The sequence below is a fragment of the Andrena cerasifolii genome, chromosome 4 (genome assembly GCF_050908995.1).
Source record: "Andrena cerasifolii isolate SP2316 chromosome 4, iyAndCera1_principal, whole genome shotgun sequence".
NCBI lineage: Eukaryota > Metazoa > Arthropoda > Insecta > Hymenoptera > Andrenidae > Andrena > Andrena cerasifolii.
This window is the reverse complement of record NC_135121.1, coordinates 18,698,793-18,721,274: the sequence shown is the minus strand read 5'-3', so window position 1 is coordinate 18,721,274 and position 22,482 is coordinate 18,698,793. Positions and strand designations below refer to the sequence as shown.

At 40.9% G+C, this 22,482-nt stretch overlaps 3 protein-coding genes across 6 annotated transcripts; all 3 read left to right on the top strand.

The window, feature by feature from the left end:
* The first annotated feature begins 289 nt into the window (after positions 1–289).
* On the top strand, positions 290–4,734 carry Poli (DNA polymerase iota). 2 transcript variants are annotated; one of them, XM_076810847.1, is made up of 3 exons: positions 290–717; positions 912–1,089; positions 1,209–4,734. In XM_076810847.1, exon 3 carries the CDS (start codon positions 1,300–1,302, stop codon positions 2,995–2,997), a length of 1,698 nt encoding a protein of 565 aa, XP_076666962.1. In that variant the 5' UTR covers positions 290–717; positions 912–1,089; positions 1,209–1,299; the 3' UTR covers positions 2,998–4,734. The 2 variants fall into 2 exon arrangements, with proteins under 2 accessions (XP_076666962.1, XP_076666963.1); XM_076810848.1 differs by lacking the exon at positions 912–1,089.
* A 1,302-nt stretch (positions 4,735–6,036) lies between these two features.
* On the top strand, positions 6,037–10,607 carry LOC143368300 (chymotrypsin-2-like). 2 transcript variants are annotated; one of them, XM_076810853.1, is made up of 5 exons: positions 6,037–6,242; positions 7,440–7,599; positions 9,411–9,660; positions 9,792–9,929; positions 10,299–10,607. In XM_076810853.1, exons 1-5 carry the CDS (start codon positions 6,227–6,229, stop codon positions 10,449–10,451), a joined length of 717 nt encoding a protein of 238 aa, XP_076666968.1. In that variant the 5' UTR covers positions 6,037–6,226; the 3' UTR covers positions 10,452–10,607. The 2 variants fall into 2 exon arrangements, with proteins under 2 accessions (XP_076666968.1, XP_076666967.1); XM_076810852.1 differs by lacking the exon at positions 6,037–6,242 and adding an exon at positions 6,329–6,889.
* Positions 10,608–12,521: 1,914 nt separating this feature from the next.
* Positions 12,522–22,090, top strand: LOC143368296 (tripartite motif-containing protein 2). Of its 2 annotated transcripts, none has more exons than XM_076810844.1 (11): positions 12,522–13,664; positions 16,378–16,540; positions 16,620–16,793; positions 16,877–17,080; positions 17,175–17,423; positions 17,509–17,695; positions 17,828–18,264; positions 18,351–18,533; positions 18,620–18,727; positions 18,811–18,949; positions 19,032–22,090. In XM_076810844.1, exons 1-11 carry the CDS (start codon positions 13,645–13,647, stop codon positions 19,268–19,270), a joined length of 2,103 nt encoding a protein of 700 aa, XP_076666959.1. In that variant the 5' UTR covers positions 12,522–13,644; the 3' UTR covers positions 19,271–22,090. The 2 variants fall into 2 exon arrangements, with proteins under 2 accessions (XP_076666959.1, XP_076666958.1); XM_076810843.1 differs by lacking the exon at positions 12,522–13,664 and adding an exon at positions 13,837–15,897.
* The last annotated feature ends 392 nt before the right edge of the window (positions 22,091–22,482 follow it).

Below are 22,482 nucleotides of genomic sequence, written 5' to 3'. Positions count from 1 at the left end.
GTACATTGGAAACATGAACACACTGTGCAATATGAAACCTGCAAAAGTGTTCAGAGTTCTTCTTTCTAGCAGATTATCTGCGCGGTATCTACGATACATTTCCACTAGTTTCTCTACAATGTGATTGGATCACGTCTAGTATAATAATGCATTTTATCTTACACTGTAACTACTCGCGTTAGATAATTCCCCTATGTTATCTCAAATGTGATTGGCTAATGTCACGCACGAATGCGATGGAAACCAACCCCGACGCGCGTATATGCTATCTTCTGGTGGAAAAGTGTACTCGCGTCGTAAAATAACTATGCGTGCATCTATCTTAAAACGTTACTAATGCACCGAAATTTAGTGTATAATTACAAATATGTACATACAAAGATATCTATGACAATTCAAAAACATGGCTACCATGTGAAAAATAAATTAGTCGCATTACAGTTTATAGGCAAGTTTCCGTTTAGTTTTTACGATAATTTCGTTCCGTGTTACCAGCGAAACTCGTCAGCCGTAGGAAACATATATCTCCGACGAAACTTACGAAGAGTTGGCGCGGATTTCACGAGTGAAACGTTCGTGTTGTTAATAGTTACAGCTACATTTTTAATCTGTATCTAATAGTCTAACGGATTTCTGGAGAATTAAAACACATCCGAGCGAGAATACTCTCACGCGGTTGTGCGACAACATACTTCCCCGAATGGGTGCTAAATAATGGTAACCTTACTTTGTAATATGGAGAAAGTTAGAGTAAACGATAAGGGGAAGAAATCATTTATCGAGCATGCATTAGCTTTATTCGATCCGTAATAAAAGTCACGATCTATTTTACGGTTATGAACTCCGATATCCAGGTTGGAGCTAGCATACTGTTTGTACGCTTTGTATATTTAACTTAACCTATTTTTTAGACATGTCCCCATAGTTGAACATATCAACAAGTATATAAATTCACGATTCGCAAAAATCCTTATTAAAAATCTGCCAACGGCAGGGCGAAAGTTGTTGCTTTGTTAATATGTGTCACGGATGAAATTAAAATGGCACGTTTAACAACACATTTCTAACTAAATCTCTTCTCTTAGAAAGGTAACGAATAAACTCTACTACCCATTACTTTAACATTCATTACGTCGCGCAAGAATGCACGCCACTTACTTGATTTTATTCGCCGATGGTGTTACTAATACTGTGTGTTATTGTTACAGATTATAGTATGTTAAAACATTAAGGAAAACAGCTTATATAATAAAGAGTCTATGTATAATACTATATTACATTATTTATAAACCGACCTCAATGGATACCATTGATTTTGATGCGATTATACGACATCCAAGGATTATAATTCACGTAGATGTCGACTGCTTTTACGCTCAAGTGGAGATGCTGCGGCATCCGGAACTAGAAGGCAAGCCGCTGGGAGTGCAGCAAAAGAATTTGGTAGTGACCAGCAATTACTTAGCGCGGGAATATGGGATTAAGAAGTGTATGTCTGTGCAAGAAGCGTTGCAGCTGTGTCCGGGGCTGGCCTTGGTGAACGGTGAAGATCTGACGAACTATCGTCACTTTTCTACCAAGATACTGGAGGTCTTGCATCAGTTTACGCCGTTGGTCGAGAGATTAGGCTTCGACGATAACTTCATGGACGTGACATCGATCGTCCAAAAATACATGAATTCCGGAAATGACCCTGAGCTAAATATAAGTATATCCATGGAAGACGAAAGCCCAGTCGGCGAAGTATTCGGCCCGTCCGAGGAAGAGTGTCCCTGCGGCTGCCACGCTCGATTAATCGTCGCATCGAAAATTGCCGCCGAAATAAGGAAACGGATTTACAAAGAGTTGCGCGTGACGTGCAGCGCTGGCATAGCGCACAATAAGCTTCTGGCAAAGTTGGTGGGGTCGTTGCACAAACCGAACCAGCAGGCGCTAATATTCCCGTGCAGCGGGCCGATGTTGCTATCTACGATAGGATCTGTGTCCAAGATACCGGGCGTGGGCCAGAAAACCACGCAGCTGTTAATGTCCAGCAACATAAAGACCGTGGACGATGTGCGTAAAACGCCGTTGGAGAATCTGGAGATGAAGATCGGCATTGACTTGGCGAGAAAGTTGAAGGACAACGCCGAAGGCATCGACGAGACCGTTGTGAAACCGACGGGGAAGAAACAATCTATAGGTTTGGAGGATGGCTTTAAGAGTGTTTCTCTGGTAGCTGAAGTGGAAGCACGGTTTGGGGCGCTTTTGAGAAGATTGACAGAGCTGGCGATGGAGGACGGGAGAATCCCGCTCGCTATGAGAATAACGGTGAGGAAGCACGATTTCAATAAGCCAACCTCGGGTAAGAGGGAGACTAGGCAGTGCGCTTTACCGAAACACCTGCTGCCTTCCACGAAGTCTGGTGTTTACGATCACGCTAAAATGCTGGCACTGGCGATGAAGCTGTTCCATCGCACTGTCGATGTCTCTAAACCATTCCATTTAACACTTTTGGGAGTCGCGTTCACGAAGTTCGAGGAGAGATCTTCCGGGAGGAATAGTATTACGTCTTTCCTGCGAAAGCAAGTCGCCGTTCAATCTGTCTTGGACATAAGTTCGGAGGAAGGTATTTCCGATGTCAGTCTTGGATCGCCGATGAGCATAAATCAGGACAGTAACGACGGTTCGGCGATGAGCACCACCTCGTCCCCGATCTCGAAACCGGTAGGCGCTAACAGTCAGTGCGCGGATGACGACCTACTGAACGAGATAGAGCCTCTACCAAAAAAGACCAGACTGGAAGTGTGGCTGAGCGGGCGCAGGGAATCCCCGAGCAACGAGATGGCGGATCTCAGACTGAGCCCTTCGTCGCCTATGCAACTGTCGCCGAAAATCGACGCGGCGGTCCTTAAATCTCTACCCATCGACATACAGAGGGAAGTCACTCGCTCATGGCCGACCACCAGTAAACCAAAACCGAATAATATACTTAAATACTTCATAGCGAATAAGTGACGGAGTTCTGCGGCCTAGACTATAACATAGCCATCTTTCTGTACACACTTCTGCAGCTACAATATTGGATGGCAGCACCATGTGATATTATGACTTTAAGTTACTGACCTTTTAAATTAATTTCCAACTCTGGATATTAAAACCTCTGTGTACACATACTGTCTGTAGCATTTACACGAAACGAATGTCACTGCGAGGCGATCCCATCGCGTAATCTCGGTCACTTTATCGGACGCAGGAGAAGTCTATGAATAAATTTGCATGGATATAGAAAACGGTATTATACACTCTTATTTATTTTATCTTGACTGATCCGAGCCTCGAATCGCATAGAATAGACGGATGTCCGAGTTGAGCTAACATGCATTTAAAATACGTTACTCACGAAAGTATTTTCGACGTCCGCAAATGTTTCATAGACATCATTGAGAGGATCAGGGGGATAGAAACTGGCTGCCAGCAAGTTTTGTAACGAATTTCATTTCCATCTTCCACATTTGCGCAACTTACATACGATCTGCAGTGCTCCGTTACACACCTATTGGACTATCTCCTCTTTTTTTTTTTTTTTTTTTTTTAACGTTCATTTGAACAAGCGTATACGTATGTGTCTTCGTATGTTAAGGCGTTTCAGAAGTAAAAGCTATATTCGCCTAATTCACTTCCTTGTACTCGAAAAGTATTTCAGCAATTGGAAAGTATTTCTCATATACGTTCGAACGATACGAATGTCATCAATGTTTCCCGTCGCGTCGTCTTGAACGGGGTGCTGGCGTTTGATTTTGTATGTACCTCCTAGCAATTAAACTATGATTTTATGATTTAAAATGGAGAAACGAGAATATTTATATTTTTTAGTACTATCGGCGTTACGTGTAACCGGGTGTTGCGAAAGAATGCGCCGTGCGAGGAAGTGGAATAAACGATACTCGACCGCCCCGAGCGTGCCGCCGGGCACGCAGCTCCGAATTCGAATTGTAAAGCCTAGTTTGTACATGTATATTCTATAGCTATCCAGAATATTAGACAATCATAAAGTTTTGTCGGTTCGATATATGGTGCAAGGTGATTACTTATAAATACACGTTAGAGCGTACGCAGATTAAGGCAAGCCAGGCGATCCGCGCGAGTTACGAAATTTCATTATATCGGGCACACTTACTTTCACACGGTTACTTAAAAACACGTGCGTGCGTTAAAGCGTGGCCAACGGCAAGTGATACTGAAACAGTAGCTTTTGTAAACGATGAATACTTACATACATAAGGGTGCGGACGATTTATATAAGTATATATAGAGTTAGTTGATGCTCGACGAAAAGCGCGAAAGGCGGATGGAGATTAGTGTTGATGACCGAGCTTCTTCTTTTCCTTTTTTTCCCCCTTTTTTCTATGTTTATTTATTTACTGTATGTACGGGAGATGCGGTATACTTTTTTTTTCTGACTATTAACTACTTCTGGTTGTGAGAACGTGAATATTTTATACGTACACGGCACGGGGGGATATGAGCGGTCGCGAAACCCCTGCGCTCGTCATCGTCCAAGTTTCCTCCGATTAATTAGAATAACACTCGGGCGGCCCGCGCTTCTCAGATAAATTCCCGTTGATACTGGCCGAGAGTCGGCGGAAGGGAAACGGCGAATGACGAAATTCACTTTGACGCTGTACAAGCGAAGGCTGCACCGACGGCTCATATTGCCTCTGATTCATTTAAATAAAGAAAGTTCAAGTTGTACGCCTCGATTGTTCCATCTTGCTTTTCGTCTCGCCCCGCGCTGGATCTTCCAGCCCCCATCTATTCCACAGTTCAACTGCCATCGGATCCAACGGATCAGCAATCGACAAGCGTTGATAACAGCCTTATTCGTCAATTACAATTAAATATTCTTATATTTATGTGTAAAAAATCGGAAAAATTGATTTTTTCTTTCTCATATTTTCTGAAAGACATACGTTTCGAGAATGCTCTCTCCAAATTTTATGAAGAAATTCGTCAAATTAACGGAGATATAATATTTTCCGTGAAGCGGTGTCAAGCGCGCGACTCGCCAGGGAATATCCCGAACCCGGAAATTCAAAAAATTCTGAAACTTCGTGAATATGTAGGGAATTTCCTCCTGATTACAACGCAATTTTTGTTTGCTGCCCAAATTCAATCCGAGGGGGTGTAATTGACCCCTGAAGATCCGGTTATTTTCCGATTTTCTGTTATAACTCGTGAACTGCAAAATAATATTTCTACCAAATGGTAGATCTAATTAAAAGAAGTAACTTTTGTCTTGAAACTTTTTTTCCATCTCTTACAGTTCGCGAGTTACAACACAAAATCGAAAAACAGCCGAATTTTCAGGGGTTAATTTCACCCCCTTAGAGTAAGTTTGGGTAGGAAACGAAAATTCCGTTGCAATCAGGAGGAAATCCCCTACACATTCACAAAAGTTTCAGAACTTTTGGAATTACCGGACTCAGGAACTTCCCTTGACAGCCGAGCAGAGCTTTGAACGCGTTTTCCTCAGAAAGACATTTTTCAACCGCGTTGACAGTATACAGAGAAAATTATTCGTCCAATTGACATAAGTAAAGCCACTTATTGTACAAAAAACCCGTCTCTATTACGCGACGATTATTTAATTTTAATTAACGGCTCCCTATTCTTTTTATCAACATCTTTACCCCAAAAAATGATTTTTTCTCAGTGGTCCGCCACTTTATTATCTTTTGCGATATTAACTTTTTTTATTGTCACGTAATAGACGTAGGCTTCCACTTAGTTTCTAAATATTTTTGTTTCTTTTTAATTCGGATTAACCACATGGCACTGTCAACGCTACAGGAACGATTTTGCTTCAGCGCACATTTTGACGAAGAGTATACCGGAAACGGATTTGCGAATTTGATTGAAAAAATTTTTGTTTACTCTCCGATATGTACGTATTAACTATACTAAGCAACACATTGATTTACTTGCGTCGTTTGGTCGAAAATAAGTCCCAAAAACACCCTTACTTTTCAGACTATTACAGTCGTCTCGCCCCTTAAATCGTCGCAAAGGAATTCGCTTTTCTTTCGCTCTGTCGTGGATGTGACGTTTATCGCGATCTTCAATGGCGATGTTTAAGAGCGATATCAGAAAGCGCAGTGCGTTCGAGTATGACGACCGAATTAGACCCTCGGCACTGCTATAGATACAATTTGAATGAGGCCAATCACCCAGCCACCGTCTCTGAATGGGGCATAATCAGGGTGAGTCATGCCATCGTGAAATAAATTGTGCAGCTTTGTGCCTTTTTAAATTGCGATGCGTCGTCGTTTAATGAGGCCCTCCCCCCGAATAATCCCCTTCGTGGCATTGATCAACGCGGAGACGCGAATCGGGCAGGCTAAGCAGTCATTTGCTCGTCCGCAAATTGAACGATTTGTAGATATTGCCCTGATCTTTAATCCCCCCCGATATTGTTGAGTCGGAGCGATCCACGGGATGGCATGCCTTAATTATTCAGAAGCCAGTGTTCCGCGCCACGCGTGCCCGCATTGCGGAATCTTCCCTTGAAAGTAATCGGGTGCCTATTAATTGTTAGTCTGGAATCGTTTTCCTCTCGAACGATAAGGGTACGGCCACGGTTTTTCTATCCATCTATCGTGGCGCACGTGAGATACATGGCAATCAGCCTTTTTAGTAGGTAATGTCTGACCCAAATTTAAATAGTGACCAGGTGCACATTTAATTCCCACGGACATCAAGAACATAGTTGGTATAAATACCCTTTAAACGTCTCGAGGATGTCAGATTGATTATTTCAGTCGTAGTCGACAGCAGTGAACGTTTGAACGTTTCAGAATGAATTCGGTTCTCTGTGCCCTTGCCACTGTGGCAGTGCTCGAGGCATCTGGTAATTATCCATTCATTCCTTGTCTACGAAAGCTGTTAAAGCTCTACGGAAGAGCGAAGGGCTAAAGAAATGTTCAATTTCGAGGGTATGACTCGCAAGGGAAGATCCTGAACCCGAAAATTAATAAAAAATTCCGAAACGTTGTGAATATGTAGGCGATTTCCTTCTGATTATAACGCAATTTTTGTTTGCTACCCAAACTTACTCTAAGGGGGTGAAACTAACCCCTGAAAATTCGGCTGTTTTTCGATTTTGTGTTATAACTCGCGAACTGTAAGAGATGGAAAAAAAGTTTCGAGACAAAAGTTACTTGTTTTAATTAGAACTATTACTTGGTAAAGAATTATTTTACAGTTCACGAGTTATAACAGAAAATCGGAAAATAACCGGATTTGCGAATTTCATCCCCTTAGAGTGAATTTGAGCAGCAAACAAAATTTTCAAACAAAAGCTTCAGAATTTTTTGAATTTCCGGGTTTGCGATGTTCCCTTGTTAGTTGAATTGTTAAGTGTTTTGTGTAAGTGTATTAATTGAAATTAACGAATGCAGCGGCGACTATAAACGAAATCCCAAAAATCGTCGGCGGCTCCTTGGCTGAGGATGGGCAGTACCCTTATCAAGCATCCCTTCGATACAAGAACCGCCATTTCTGCGGAGGATCGGTGCTGAACAAGAGATGGATATTAACCGCCGCTCACTGTTTGTCCAGGTTGGTTATAATTAGGGGTGGGTTCGAACCTGATTTTTAAATTCTCGAAACTGAAACTTTACGAGGCTTCGAGACTCTCGAAACCTAAAGTGCTGATGCTGTTTTGCAAGTGGAATATTTTGCTTTAAGAATCGAAGCAAACAAAATTTTTGCATACATAAATCTCTGTTGACCATAGTTGAACAAAATACAAGCAAAAATATGGCAATATATAAATTTTCGAGGCACGCTGCGAACGTTTCATTGATTTTATATTGGCTTTCGAGAGTTTCGAATCACGAAAAAAGTGCAAAGTTTCGAGAATTCGAAACTTTCGTGGGTTTCGACGCTTTGAGAAACCCACCCCTAGTTTTGATAAAGCGTCTATCCAAACCAGTAGCGTACTAGGGTGGCCCTTCTTCATACGTGTCGAATTTTTTTTCTCGTATTTCTTTGTCTTACTTCATTTCGCAAGGTAATGCCTGAAAAAGTTTATTGCAATCGGACAACAGGAAAGGGTGCCGACCAGGTCTTAAAGTTTAGAATTCATCAATGGTTTGGATTTAAAGAATTTCTCAAAAATGGTAAGCCCTATCGAATTTTTGTTCAAATAATATTAAAAGAGCATTCAATTTTCTACAATTTTCTATTACCCAATTAATGTTTGGGAGCAAGAAAAAATTATATATACAGTAATTGTAGAGAATTGAATGCTCCTTTAATATTATTTGAACAAAATTTAGATAGAGCTTCCTATTTTCAGTTTTCTACAATTTTCTGTTACCCAATTAATGTTTGGGAGCAAGAAAAAATTATATATACAGTAATAGTAGAGAATTGAATGCTCTTTTAATATTATTTGAATAAAATTTAGATAGAGCTTCCTATTTTCAGTTTCCTACAATTTTCTATTACCCAATTAATGTTTGGGAGCAAGAAAAATGATATATACAGTAATTGTAGAGAATTGAATGCTCTTTTAATATTATTTGAATAAAATTTAGATAGAGCTTCCTATTTTCAGTTTTCTACAATTTTCTGTTACCTAATTAATGTTTGGGAGCAAGAAAAAATTATATATACAGTAATTGTAGAGAATTGAATGCTCTTTTAATATTATTTGAATAAAATTTAGATAGAGCTTCCTATTTTCAGTTTCCTACAATTTTCTATTACCCAATTAATGTTTGGGAGCAAGAAAAAATGATATATACAGTAATTGTAGAGAATTGAATGCTCTTTTAATATTATTTGAATAAAATTTAGATAGAGCTTCCTATTTTCAGTTTCCTACAATTTTCTATTACCCAATTAATGTTTGGGAGCAAGAAAAAATGATATATACAGTAATTGCAGAGAATTGAATGCTCTTTTAATATTATTTGAACAAAATTTAGATAGAGCTTCCTATTTTTGAGAAAGTCTACAAATCCAAACCATTGATGAATTCTGAACTTTTTAAGGGATTAAGTTTTGTGACATGGAACCATGCCTACTAAAGGGCGAGAGCAGTGGTGGATTTAACAGGGCGACTGACGAGCAGTTGCCGCCTAGGCCCCTGCACAGAAGGCCCCTGCAGGGACCAAAAAAAAATTATAATCAGGTATAAGGTATCCAGACACTACATTTTCTTCCTACTACACTTAGCCCGTTTTTAGTAAACTACCTCTTCATTTTCCTCCAAAAATGGGCCCCTCGGACCGCCTGCCACCTGGGCCTTTTTTCTTAAATCCGCCACTGGGCGAGAGCAAAAGAAAATTTCAGATTGAAAAATAAGGGCCACTTAGTATCACCCATGCTTCAGTTTCTATATCCGATATTGTCGATCTTAGCTTCAACGACACGGGAATAGCCGTCGTGTTGGGTACAAACATTCTGGACGACGGCGGCGACGAATACCAATCCGAGAGAGTAATTGCCCACCCGAGGTACAGTTCTGCGCTGATCAGAAACGACATCGGGCTGATCAGGTTGAGCAAGGACATCGCCTTCGGAGACAAAGTGAAACCCGTGTCCTTACCAAACGAGAACTTCAGTAAAATCGACTATCCAGCCGTGCTCTCCGGTTGGGGGACCACCAGCGTAAGTACCATCCCTCGCGTGTTGCACTTGCAACCTTTCGCGTTCCTTCTTTACCTAACGTGCTTGCGCGTGGTTGCATGCACCCCTGGTTGAACTCCAATGCGAATCATCACACTTTGGATCACGTGAAGTATCCCGGGGAGACGCCGAACGAGTTGCATCACATTCAGCTGAGCGTGATCGATCAGAGGGAATGTTTAAACGCCAGCTTTCGCGTCACCAACGACAATATCTGCACACTTAACAAGAGGGGCGAAGGCGCTTGTCACGTAAGTGCATTCACGTCTAGTCGAGCACTCGGGGGAGAGGAGGGCCCTTTCGCGTCAAAGGATCCCTCAGCTAAAGCGGCACCTTTTTTTTTCTTCTTCTTCTTATTTATAGTCCGTAGCGAAAACCGGGCGCAACACTGAGCACCATTCAGCTTCCCTTGTCTATACACGCAGTTGAAAGGGATTACTTTGAGCGCGCGGAACGTATCGCGCCCTTAACTCCTCCGTTCAACGGGATCGAACGCATTATTGTACTTCGTTCAAGCGGGGTTGTTTGATTCGTGAATGCGGGGTGCAGTTCGGGGTGCCCCCTTGTCAGCGAAGGGAGGCGCGAATGTTTTCGTTTTTAACTTGTTAATCTTGGAATAGGGCGATTCTGGTGGTCCCTTGGTCGCTGACAACGAGCAGATCGGAGTTGTTTCCTGGGGAATACCCTGCGCGAGAGGACGTCCGGATGTCTTCACCCGTGTCTACAGTTACAGCGAGTGGATAAATAAATATATCGAGGATGAGAGTCGTTAGACGGAGAAGACGGAGTTGAATGTAATTCGGGGGTGCATTGATTCCTCGAGTGATCTTCAATTTTGATAAATAAAATTATTCACTGGGTGACTTCACCACTCAAGAATGTATTCGTGTGTTTGTGGAGTATAATAATTGCCTATGAAGTGGGCGAAATAAATGAATCGAGTAGCAAAACACTGTGGCGGATTTAAGAAAGAAGGCCCAGGTGGCATACGTTCTGAGTAGAGATCCCTATTTCACGTGTATTTAAATACACGTGTACACGTGTATTAAACGTATCCGTACCTCGATCCGTGTATCTTTTAGTACACGGGTACCCGTGCACTATTTCACGTGTATTTAAATACACGTGAATTTAGATACACGTGTATTTATAAATACACGTATATTAACGTATCCGTATTTTGATTCGTCTGATCTTTAATATCTATAGATATCCCAGAACTCTGAGGGATTGCGAAATTCATAAAAGAATTACTGTGTTTAAATATATTTACTAGAATAATATGCGGAAAGTATGGTTTTACAAATTTTCAGATTGTAACTAATAACACAATTATAAAATTAACAAGATTTATTTGATCGATTACCTATTTTGATGCAAAAAATTAAGGCATTACTGGTAATAAGCGAGTTTCTTTTTAGACGCAACGATAATCCTTAAAATTGAGAAACATCACTCGGTTTTATTACACTTATTGCTTAAGTGACCGCCATTGCCCATTCTCCCGTAGTTAATGCCCAATTCTGATCAAAATACACAAATACGTTGATACACGTGTATTTCAATACACGTGAAATAGTGCACGGGTACCCGTGTATTAAAAGCTATACGGATCGAGGTACGGATATATGTAATACACGTGTACCCGTGTACACGTGTCTTTTTGTTACACGTACCATACCGTGGTCTCTAGTTCCGAGGGGCCCATTTTCTCGGGAAAATGAAGAGATAGTTTACTAAAAGGGGTAGGTGTACAGAAAAGTATAGAAGAAAATATAGCGTTTGGATAAGATCATAATTTTTTTTGTTGGCACTAAAAGAGTTATTAAAATGAAACACTAAACGAACGTGCCTGTGTCTGATAACTACTAAAATTACACCGTGCCATTTGCAGGTTTCAGCTTACAGAAGAAACATTTTTCTCATTTTTCAAATTAGACGTCCGTAACGTCATTTATGTTTAGTCGCACGCACTGCGGCGCGTCCTACGCTTATGCAAATGTGCTTTAAGGTGACACCAATTTTACGTCTCGTATACACGAATTAATGTCGCACGTATCTAATGCGTTGAATTAGATAGAACATTTACGTGGAGCGTAACATTAACCCGGGAAAAGGCAGGACCTGTTATGAACACAGCTCCGGTTGGGTGCGATGGGTGGAAACTGCGCGCAGTTATTAAATTCCATTCTATCTCTTTAGAAATCCAGCGGAACGTACGAATTTAAAATTTAAAGTCCCACCCGTGCGCGATAATAATTGTAGAAGGAGATATAAAAATCAATAGCTGACATTTCTATCTTTCAAGCCATTAATGCTTTACTCGAATTTAATAATAATACAGACCGGTAGAAGAAAAGAAATCTTAGATTCAGAATAATGGACGCAGGAATCTTCAGTCACGATTTCCATCGAGTGCCGAACGACCCGAATTTAATGGCGCATGCTCCAATTGCGGGCGTCGAATATCGTTTGGGACGTAAGGATGCCGCGCGCTGTAACGCATCCTGGAGAAAAAAAATTGCGAACAGTTTGCACCGAATCAATATCACCTCGAACTACAGGATGCTAAGAATGAAAATGCTAAATCTTAGGTCGGAGGAATTGCTCGCCAAACCCTTCTGGCTACACCACTGGTAGCACTTATTCAAAGATTGCCAACATCGAGGCCAAGGATGCGCGCCGCTACCCCGACCTCGTCAACGTTTAAAAACCTCGTCTATTCCGCGATCGATCGGCGGCATTCCGCCGGCGTCGCGGCTAGAAACGGGGATCGCCGATTTAACGCGACGATATTCCCCAGAATTCGGCAGGGAACAGCAGCGTCTCTGGCGCAATAGAGCAAGGGGAGCCCGGCAACGTACACGACTCGGTATTTATCCGTGAAGCGACGTGTGACCTAAATCGGGGCAGCGCACGCGCACTCGCGGCAAGGACAGTTTCGAGGGTGTGTTTTCATCCCCCTGCTCCTCGTGCCCCTCGCGAAATTCCCGTCGCCCCTGGCTGGCCGTGTGATCTTGCGAGGAAAAACGGCGTTACCGCGAAAGACGGGTGCTGGTGGCCGTGCCACCTGCTGGAGCTTAACGTGCATCGCCTGAAATCGATATCACCGTCCTTGTCCCTCGTCTTCTGGACGGTGTCACTCTAGAGCAGCCTGCACGGGAGAAACACGAGCGCGACGGAAACTGTACACGGGGGATTGTATTAAGAGAGTGGCGTAAACCTTTTGTGTATCCGCGGCGCGAGAAAGTTGCTAGGGCCGAGCTGTCACTGCCTTCGTCGAATCTCTGTGCTGGAAGCGTACCTAACGATCAAGCCACGTATCGTTCCACTGCAGGTCGCATTAACGGAATAATCCAGCAGCACAGCCGGGGACCGTTGCGTAGCGGATTAAAAATCGCGTGTGCAACAACGGCCCGAGCGAAATCGCAATATTTAATCGCCGTAAAATTCCAGGGGGGTAACGCACTTATAAACACACCGTGCCTTTCGGTGTGGTTGTGTGCGCGACAAGGATACGGTTTCGGTTCATGACATGCATCGGGTATGCCCTCGTATTCGTCGAGCCTATTGTTTACATTCTCGCACTGTGACAACGGTCGTTAAATAATACTCGAGGGAACACGTCTGTTTACGTACATCAAATGCGCCCACATCTACGCACCACGCTGTTTATAATAAAGAGCGGAGAGATCAGCTTTTATTATGCATCGATACACGGGGTCTGCGACCAATAATCAGGCGCTCGACGTTTCAGCGTGATCCAGCGGAAAATACAGCTGTAAACAGCCCCAACGATATCGTGGACACCGCTGCACCCGATCTCTGCATCATGCTGCTTTGTTAGTGTGCATATCACGGCTGCGTATGATCCTTGGGACGCCATAAACAGTATAGGTATCGCGCCGATACACTGCCTGTATAAAAATACATAAATTATCATCTGAATTTACCAAGGGAAGCTTCATGAGCTGCTGTCCGTTCATGTAAGTATGTGACAAGCTTCTCTAAAAGCCACATGCACGCACGCACACACACACACACACACACACACGTTGTAATAACGTTTACACAGTTCCGTTGACGGTACGTGACTCGCGTTTTAGGGGTTGATAAAAATGGCGATAAAAGTATGTATTTATACTTCATACAACGGCTCGGGACGCGGCTATGTTAGCTTACTGATATTCCAGCGTATCTTTTACTAGATTCAATTTCCGTATTTCGTAAAACTGTTATATAACGCAGTATTGTTGTTCTATAGCTCGGGCAATAGGCATCGGATTTAAATTTAACCTCCTAATTGGAAAAGCAGCTACAGACAAGATAATTTTTCAACAGTTTTAGCTCCATTAAAATACGTATGGAGGCAAGATGCACTTGACGTTTGCACACAGAAGAAATTGGTCTATGGGTTAGGAGAACGTAGGCGCCGCGTATCGCGAGGTGAACGTAACGTTGCATGCAGATGAGAAAGGGTTAACGAAACAAGAAATTCGTGACTGTAGAAAATAATACAGCTGTCCGAGGGGCCGGCTGCGGCAAGTGCATGGAAGCAAGCAGAACCATACACACGTCGGCCGCTACACCTTTTAACGAGCGACTGCGCAGTAGACAATTCAGTCGTCTATATGGCCGGGTACCTCGCGCAAGCATACCAGGCATTTCTCCGTCTTTGTAACCCGCCGTTGGTGCTGGCGCGTCTCCTTACCCTTCGGCAGGCGCGGTTTATCTCTCTCTCTTTATCACCGCTCTCTCCTATACGCTCCCTCTCGCTCCCGCAGTAAACGCTTGACGGTGCGCCAATATTCAGGGACGTACTATCCACCTTTACCCAGAACTGTTGCGCATTCTGTTGCGCGCTGTGCCTGGCAAGCGTGTTTTCAAATTCGCTTCACCTGACCAAACAAGCACCCTCTACTATTCTCCCGTTACAGCCATTGCCATTATTCATCCCGTACAGGCCACGGGGCGATAAAACGCGCAATATGACGCGTTCCACAGCGTTATCTATTCATGATGTTCGTACGGAAAAATTACTGCTTATCTGTTCGGCCCGATTGTAAACATCGTGGCGTCGCGGACGAATTGGTTGCTCGAACTTGTAGGTTTTAAGTGATTCGAGGAGGGTTGGGTGGGGATAAATGTGCGTATTGGTCGAAAGTAATTTAACGGGAGAATGGTAAGTGGACAAAGAAAGTGGATGCACCGTCGGTGAATGGTAGCCGCGGGCACCCGCATACGGTACACCTATCAGTTCGTCCCTGGTAGTGGTGCCGGCTACGGATGCAGGCGAGAACGTGCGCAGCTGTAAAACACGAGTCGCTGCGCTCCGCAGCTGATGCGGTCCGTCCCGTGATCCGTGGCTGTGTTTTGTTTTGGGAGAGATGCGACATAGCCGCCACGGATTTCGATTTTGTCGCAACTGTCGCGTTAAAGGGACGGACGGGCACCGCCGTCGCTTAGTGTATCGCGAGTGATAGCGGCGCGTAACGGGATAGGACACTCGAAAAATGACATCCCAGACTTCCGACGGCAAACAATCGCGAGAGTGGTATGGAGACTTAAACGAATCATGCTCGTTTCTGCCCGCCCGATTCAGAACGCGATGCGAGAATTCTGCGCCGCGAGCCATCTGAAGCAGACGGGCCCGGCCTAGCGACTGTTCCCGTGCCAAACACAATAGGCATTAGAAAAGAAAGACCGACGAAGCGTTCCTGTCGGCATATGCTTTGTGTTCGGTGGGCCTCCACGGAGAACTGTGAGAAAAGTGTCGGCGCTTCGCGACTAGGATTCTCTTGCGGGCTTATCCTCCCCCTTGCATCCAAGTAACCGATACTAATTCAAAAGAAAATGCATCGGGCAACTCCGCGCGGAGATATCGCGGATGTGGAAAAAAGGATTTTACGTAGAAAGTTCGTCGTTCACGTAGCGCCTTAGGATCCAGTGTTTTGATTGCCGTGCGTTAGTATCCGTCGACGTTTGAATTCACTGTGGGAATTGAGAAATGTAATTTAGACAAAGGCTGTCGGATGAACCCGTTAGTTTCGGCCAGCTCGCCTCGCGATGAAGATTTATGCGAAAGAAGGGAGGTACGTGTATTCCAAACTCGTGCCGATAACCCGCTAAAACGTGCGCAAATGTAACGGATGCATACATTTCTGAAAAGCACGGGAACAGGGCTAACTCCATTATGGAGGCACTGCGTTTGGCTATACAGTGAGTTGATTATTTAAATAAATATTATTAAGAATCGCGGGGTAACTTCAGCGTCCGTTCAGTTGTCACGCTCTGGGATCCAAGCGGACTATGAACGTCAAAATCCGTCCACTCTATCGGAATTCGAAGATCGATTATGCTCTTGCGATACACTGTACACACACGATGTTTACTCTCGCGACTATGTGGAAAACAAATGCAACACTAGCGCAACATTTAAATGACGAACGTATTTTTGGAAATATCGCCGTAAATCAGTCCTGAGTGGTAGTTGTCGTTTGTAACGTAAAATGTGTATTGATAAATAAAAACATACCTATTTTTCTGAACGATATTATTAACTTATTACTATGCTTCTCACGAGTTGCGTTTTACGTAAAAGAATATTCTATTAAATCTATTAAAAAAGCTGAAGAAATAATTAAGTTGTATCATGAAAAGTAGAATCTTTTGCGATGGCCTTATTTTTATTCCTTTCAGGACACGGCTAGGGGAGAGGATGGTCAGCATGAGCTCTATGCTCGTGGAGACAGTTAGCATAAACTATGAAGATTTTAACGAAAGTTTTTTAACATGTGGCACGTGTCTTTGTGTTTACGACGGCGGAGAGCATACCCCCAAATTGTTACCATGCTCCCACACTGTGAGTATTAGCAAGAATTATTATTAGAAGTTAATCCAATAATTCGGTTAACAGTTTACATGTATATTCATTGTTATAGGTGTGTTTACATTGCTTGACGAGAATCGCCGCATCTCATACTCGCGAAACCGGTGCCTTTCGATGTCCCATTTGCAGAGAGTTAATAACAATCCCTCGCGGCGGGGTTCCTGCTTTACCACCTAGCTTCCTTGTGAACCAACTTCTTGATCTCATGGCCAGGCAAAGACGAGAGGTTCGAAAGGATGCTTCTCGCATACTCTTGTTAATGTACAGTGTCCGTCGTAATGTGAGATTATTTCTTTGTATTATTGCCAGGTCATTCCAAAGTGTTCGGTTCACATAAACCAGGAATTATTATTTTGCGAGACTTGCGACACAGTGTTTTGTACGGTATGCACAGGTGGCAATCACGCGGGTACCTCGCCAGGATGTTCGGAGCACACTATCATACCTTTCAGCATCGCGATAAAGAGAATGTCGGAAATTTTACTGTACAAAGCTAACGAGTGTATATCCAAGGTAAAGATCTAGCGTGTCTCTCGAAGGAATTGGAATTGTTGAGAAAATGTAAATGTATTTGTTATTGTGTTTAGAATGAAATCGTTGGTTTCAGTTGACACAGGCACAAGACTCCGTCAGCACAGAATTACAACGTTTAGACGCTTCTACGGAAAGGTGTTTGAGTGCCGTGGATAATGAATTTGCCGAAATTACTGGGAAAATCGAGAGGAGGCGTTCAGAGTTGCAAGCAGCTGTCGCTGCTGCCGCGAGAGATAAGAAGCACGTGCTGGAGGAACAGCATGCTCTCATAGAAGCCGAGAAGAATAAAGTACAACGAGAATGCGAAGGCTTACAATATCAAGTATAACTTGACTTTCATCAAAAGAAACATAATACACTATGTAATTGCTAAATCTTTTTGCTAATCTTGCTAATCTTTTTCGAAGGTTGAAGTACGAAATATTACGCAGAGGATTGGTAGTTTATCCGACCAACTTGACGCGGCATCAGCACTTAGCGAACCTAAAGAAAACGCCTTTATTACGTTTGAATTTAATCACAATAATGCTCTTCTTCAATTAGAGGAAGCTGTTAATAGCTTGGGGAGAGTACGTTCTAGTACAACATTGCCAGGTACCCTGAGGATTGATAATACAGTAAAGTACTTGCTTCAAAATTGTTTATTCAAGCGTTATTGCTTTATACTTTGTATAACATTGTGGCGACGAAAGAGAACGTTAACTATATACGTGCATTTTATAACAGGTCTATGCACAGCCAGGTTGAAAGATCCTGCAATAGTTAAACTACAAGCGATCGTAATCGTAGAGACTGTCGATTACCATGGACATCCTAGAAATGTCGGGGGAGATCTTATCACCGCGGAATTAACCATAGCTGATAGTATCCACTCGGAAAATCAAAGTTCCAGTATCGATACTGAAATCATAGATTTGGATAATGGTACATACGAAGTACTATTCCGACCTCCATCCGCGAATCGTTACGTCTTAAAGTTGTCAGTTTTCGAACGGCCTATTAAAGATTATCCTGTATTTTTCGACGCGACCGAACATAACGAACCTATTAAAATATATGGAAGACGAGGAAATAGCAAAGACGAATTCCATCAACCGGTCGGAGTCGCTGTTGACGATGATGGCATGATATACATTTTGGACACCGGCAACTCGCGTATAAAGGTACAGTGCGTTTGAAACTGTAATTCATCACGGATTGCAAATTATCGAAGTATTCGAATTTTGTATGGATAATATTCTGTCGTTAGGTACTCAATTGTGATTTAGAATTTCAAAGGCACGTAAGTAACGAAGGTCTTGACGGCCGTAGTTGTACAGGAATCAGTATCTCTCAACAAGGCCTCGTCGTCGTTAATTGGAGAACACGGAGAGTAACAGAAATGAGTTGTTTAGGTGACACAATTAAATCTTTCTCTCACAACGCATTTCAAGTTAGTAGCTTTTATTTGCGCGGTCATATAAACACGATGCTGCGTTTTCTTTATTCATTAATCGTATTAATACTTTCTCTACCCAGGAACCGATTGATGTTGCGGTAGATAGAAGCTATGGGCATATACTTGTTGCTGACAATGGCCAAAGCTGTGTTTTCGTCTTTGACTCTGATGGCAAAATTCTCTTCCAGGTTGGACGGTTATGTTTTCTTAATTTAATAGTAAGTATTGCACTCCTTTATACAGTTATTATTATATTTGTCGTGCATTGCAGGTTGGAAAGAGAAGCACATTCAAACTAATTAGCTCCGTTACTGTTGGACCTAATGGTGAAATTATAGTTGCCGATAGCCGTATACAAGTATTTTCTGCTAAGGGGGACTTTTCTGAGGAAATATATTCAGAAGGCAAAGGTATGTCTTACAATTGCAATAATGCACCACAGTTCTGTATTAAGTCTTACTGTAACCATTTAATAATTCTCCTACGGTACAGGGAAAGGCGCTTATGGAGGTTTAGCTGTCGATGCAGAAGGTAGAATACTTGGTACTCGTACTGATAAAGGACGTAGTATAATCCAAGTATTGAAACTAGGAGGAGGTAACATTTTAACTGAAATTGATTCGCATAGCTCGAAACTACGTCGTCCTTCAGGTATCGCGATACTACCTGACAATCACTTGGTAGTTGTAGATTTGGGGAATGATTGTATAAAAAAATACAGATATTGGTAAAAGCCAATTGATTTTAAGATATATTTATCTTATGTCCACCGAGAACGATTCACATTTCAGACATATACCAAATATGTGTTTAACGTAGCTTAAATTACTTGCTTTCGTAAACCTTTTGTTGTTATAATCTTACACATAATTTTAACTATAAAGCCTATGTTTACGTCGCTCTTTTGTATGCAATTTTTTTTAATGCTATAAACTTAGGCGAATCAAATTAATTTGGTCGGTATAGAGAACTATCAATTATGTTTAATAAGTGCTACAGATACAGCTGTGTGTGTAATACTTATGTAAAAGTGATATAAGATTATTTATGTGTTAGATTTTACGACACATGTCGTACTCCTAAAATGGAAGAGACTTGATTAGCATAATGTAATTTATAGTATTTCGTGTCATTGCGCCTATTAATTTAATTTATTTACTTAAAGTCAGCGAGTCATTTTAAACAATTTTGTTACTATCTTAACTGATCTTTCAACGTACTGTAACACACGGTTCCCACTGCCATAGTCTGATATTTTAAATTCACAGCAATTATCACGAGAATCTACATATTTCATAAAAATATACAGCGCTGTCCCGTTATATGTCCGGGTCCCCTGTTCCGTTAGAAGTACATTTCTAGCTCCATCACTTAAATTTCGATCGAAGTAGGCGTCGTATTACTGAAAGAAGACGGCAAAGAACAAAGGCGAGCCGAACAGCATACCGTTTCGTTAGAGTTTCGGCCTGTCCCCCGTGCGTCGGACTTATAACGAGATGAAACTGTATGTGTATAAATGTAATGATAGACTTTGAGAATTCATGCATCAGAAAATATTTTTATGATGAGTATTTAATTTAGTTATTGACTGACAAAGCTCCGTTTCTTCTCGCTAGAATTCGCTAAATATTTTCTAACTAGAATGCGATGAATTCTGCAATAAACAAATTTCTGTTCTCTGTACATTTAATTCCTTTCGAACAGATGGATTGCTTCATATTTATTAATGTCATTGCTTCTCGATAAAAGTAGGAGAAGTACTAGTTTCATAATTACTAAAAGACTTAACGTGACTTTGCGATTATTTTTTTATATCATAATCATTTATTACGACGCAAAGTAAACATTTCACGCGTTAATCATGCATTCGAATTGTGTGAAAGGGGATGCGTTGCAACAAAAAATGAATTTCGCTACAAGCGGCCAAAGGAATTTTATTCGAAACACTTCTTTTGTATTCTTACGTAGTAGTTGTCCTTTTATCGACAAATGTGCTTAGTTAATTTATATGTGGTATTCTGCGGAATTCTAATGCTGTCCCTATGGCGAAGTAAAGATCTTATTTTGTGGACATTAAAATTATGAGAATTATTTTCATGTTCTTTTCTTTTTTATACCTAGAAATATTTCGAAGTGCTTTTTATGAAAATATCATGGATATGTAATAAACTAATTTTAGTTAAAATTAACGGATTTGACTTAAACGTATTGCATTTAATTAAACTTATTTGTCGCGTATGTATATCGAGCGTTGCTTATCATAAAAAGTATTTTGCAGTCTTACTACGTTTTCAATTTTGCTAGTGTATACTTTTTAATTAACCAACACGAAAGAATGATTAGTGTATTGTACATACATAAGTAAATGAAAATAAAACGAGTGCTAATATTTTTCCAGCATTATTGCGCAATGAAATAATAATACACTTGGTTTGTATAAATATTTCTTAAATTCTGTCCGATATACATTGTACATACATATATATATAAATAAATGAATATATAAATGTATATACATTCATTTATTTATGTATAAACTGTTACTATTGTTACAAATAATTCATTTTTATTTTATTTGCGCTACAGACTTTCTTATCATTAAACATACAAATCTGGGAGCTGGAAGGGGAAGTTCAACTAATTAGTTAAATAACGATTACAAATTTTTAGAAACTTGAAATTTATTCTGGTGTTTGCGTCCTATCTGTTATGCGACTAACAGTGTACATATACATAAATGTAATTTCGCATATACTATATCCGCATTTATAAATAAGGTTTTCCTAATTCTTAGAGACTTGTTTGCTTAATGGTTATTATACGATAACGTACTGCTTAATATATATTAATAATTCATGATGGTTAGTTAAAAAGCATTAGTGTAAGAATCGGTACATACTTTCAATATTTCGCGCAACTGCTTTTACTAGCCGAAACACGAGAAGTTGTAATTAAAAAAATAATGTTATTTTGTATAAATGTCTGGGTTGTGCGATGCTTAATTATTTCTTGTTCATCAATCTCATAACATTATATTTGTGTTTTTCGTGTTTGTGGTAGATCTTAATTCACAGAATCACATCATAATTCTATATCTCTATGAATAAAACTGCTAGAAACTACTCAGAAAGGATCAACAATTCTCAATAGTTTACGCAAATTTAGTGTAAATTGCTTATTTCGACATAATTGGTTTTTATCTTTCAGTATTAACAAATGCATTCTAAGGTTTCATAATTTTAAATAACAGACATTTCTTTGGACTGATGTACAACATTCCTTGTAAACTGCTTTACAAAATGATTTATGAGTGTACATATGCGCATGTTAACATGCATGCGTATGTACACGCATAAATAAAGATATAATCAGTGGATTATCTGATTAGCTTTTAGCAAAAAGCATGCCAGTGCCTTTATTAAACAAGTTTCCACACGACTTACCAATTAAAATTATATATAAATTTCAACCTAAAATAAGACTCGATAAAAACATGTTTTACTTTTATGTGAAGAAATTGTATTATTTTATAAAAATTGATATTTTCAGAGGTTGTTTTTACTTCATTTCTGTGTCTGCAATTAAAATAAGGCGAGAAGAATGTTAAATGCAATTAAATGTTGTCAAATATACCCTTAATTTTACGCATCTACTATAGCACGCAAAAGAGAATTGATCGAAATATTTCGATATCGAACTTAATTTTCACGTTATAAGTTTCACATCATTTAGTCTAGTCAGTCGCTGCCAGTAGTAATATTTAACGGAATAATGTAATAAAATTACACGGTGTAATGTAAGATATATTGTAAATAAATACACGAGCTTAATTCATAGAAATAAAGTTCTTTGTCTCTGACTAGTTTAAAGAAAGGAGATGGATAGAGGTTTCGATGTAATCTTTATTTTTCTTAATATCCAGGTGTAATAAAGTAACCTTTCG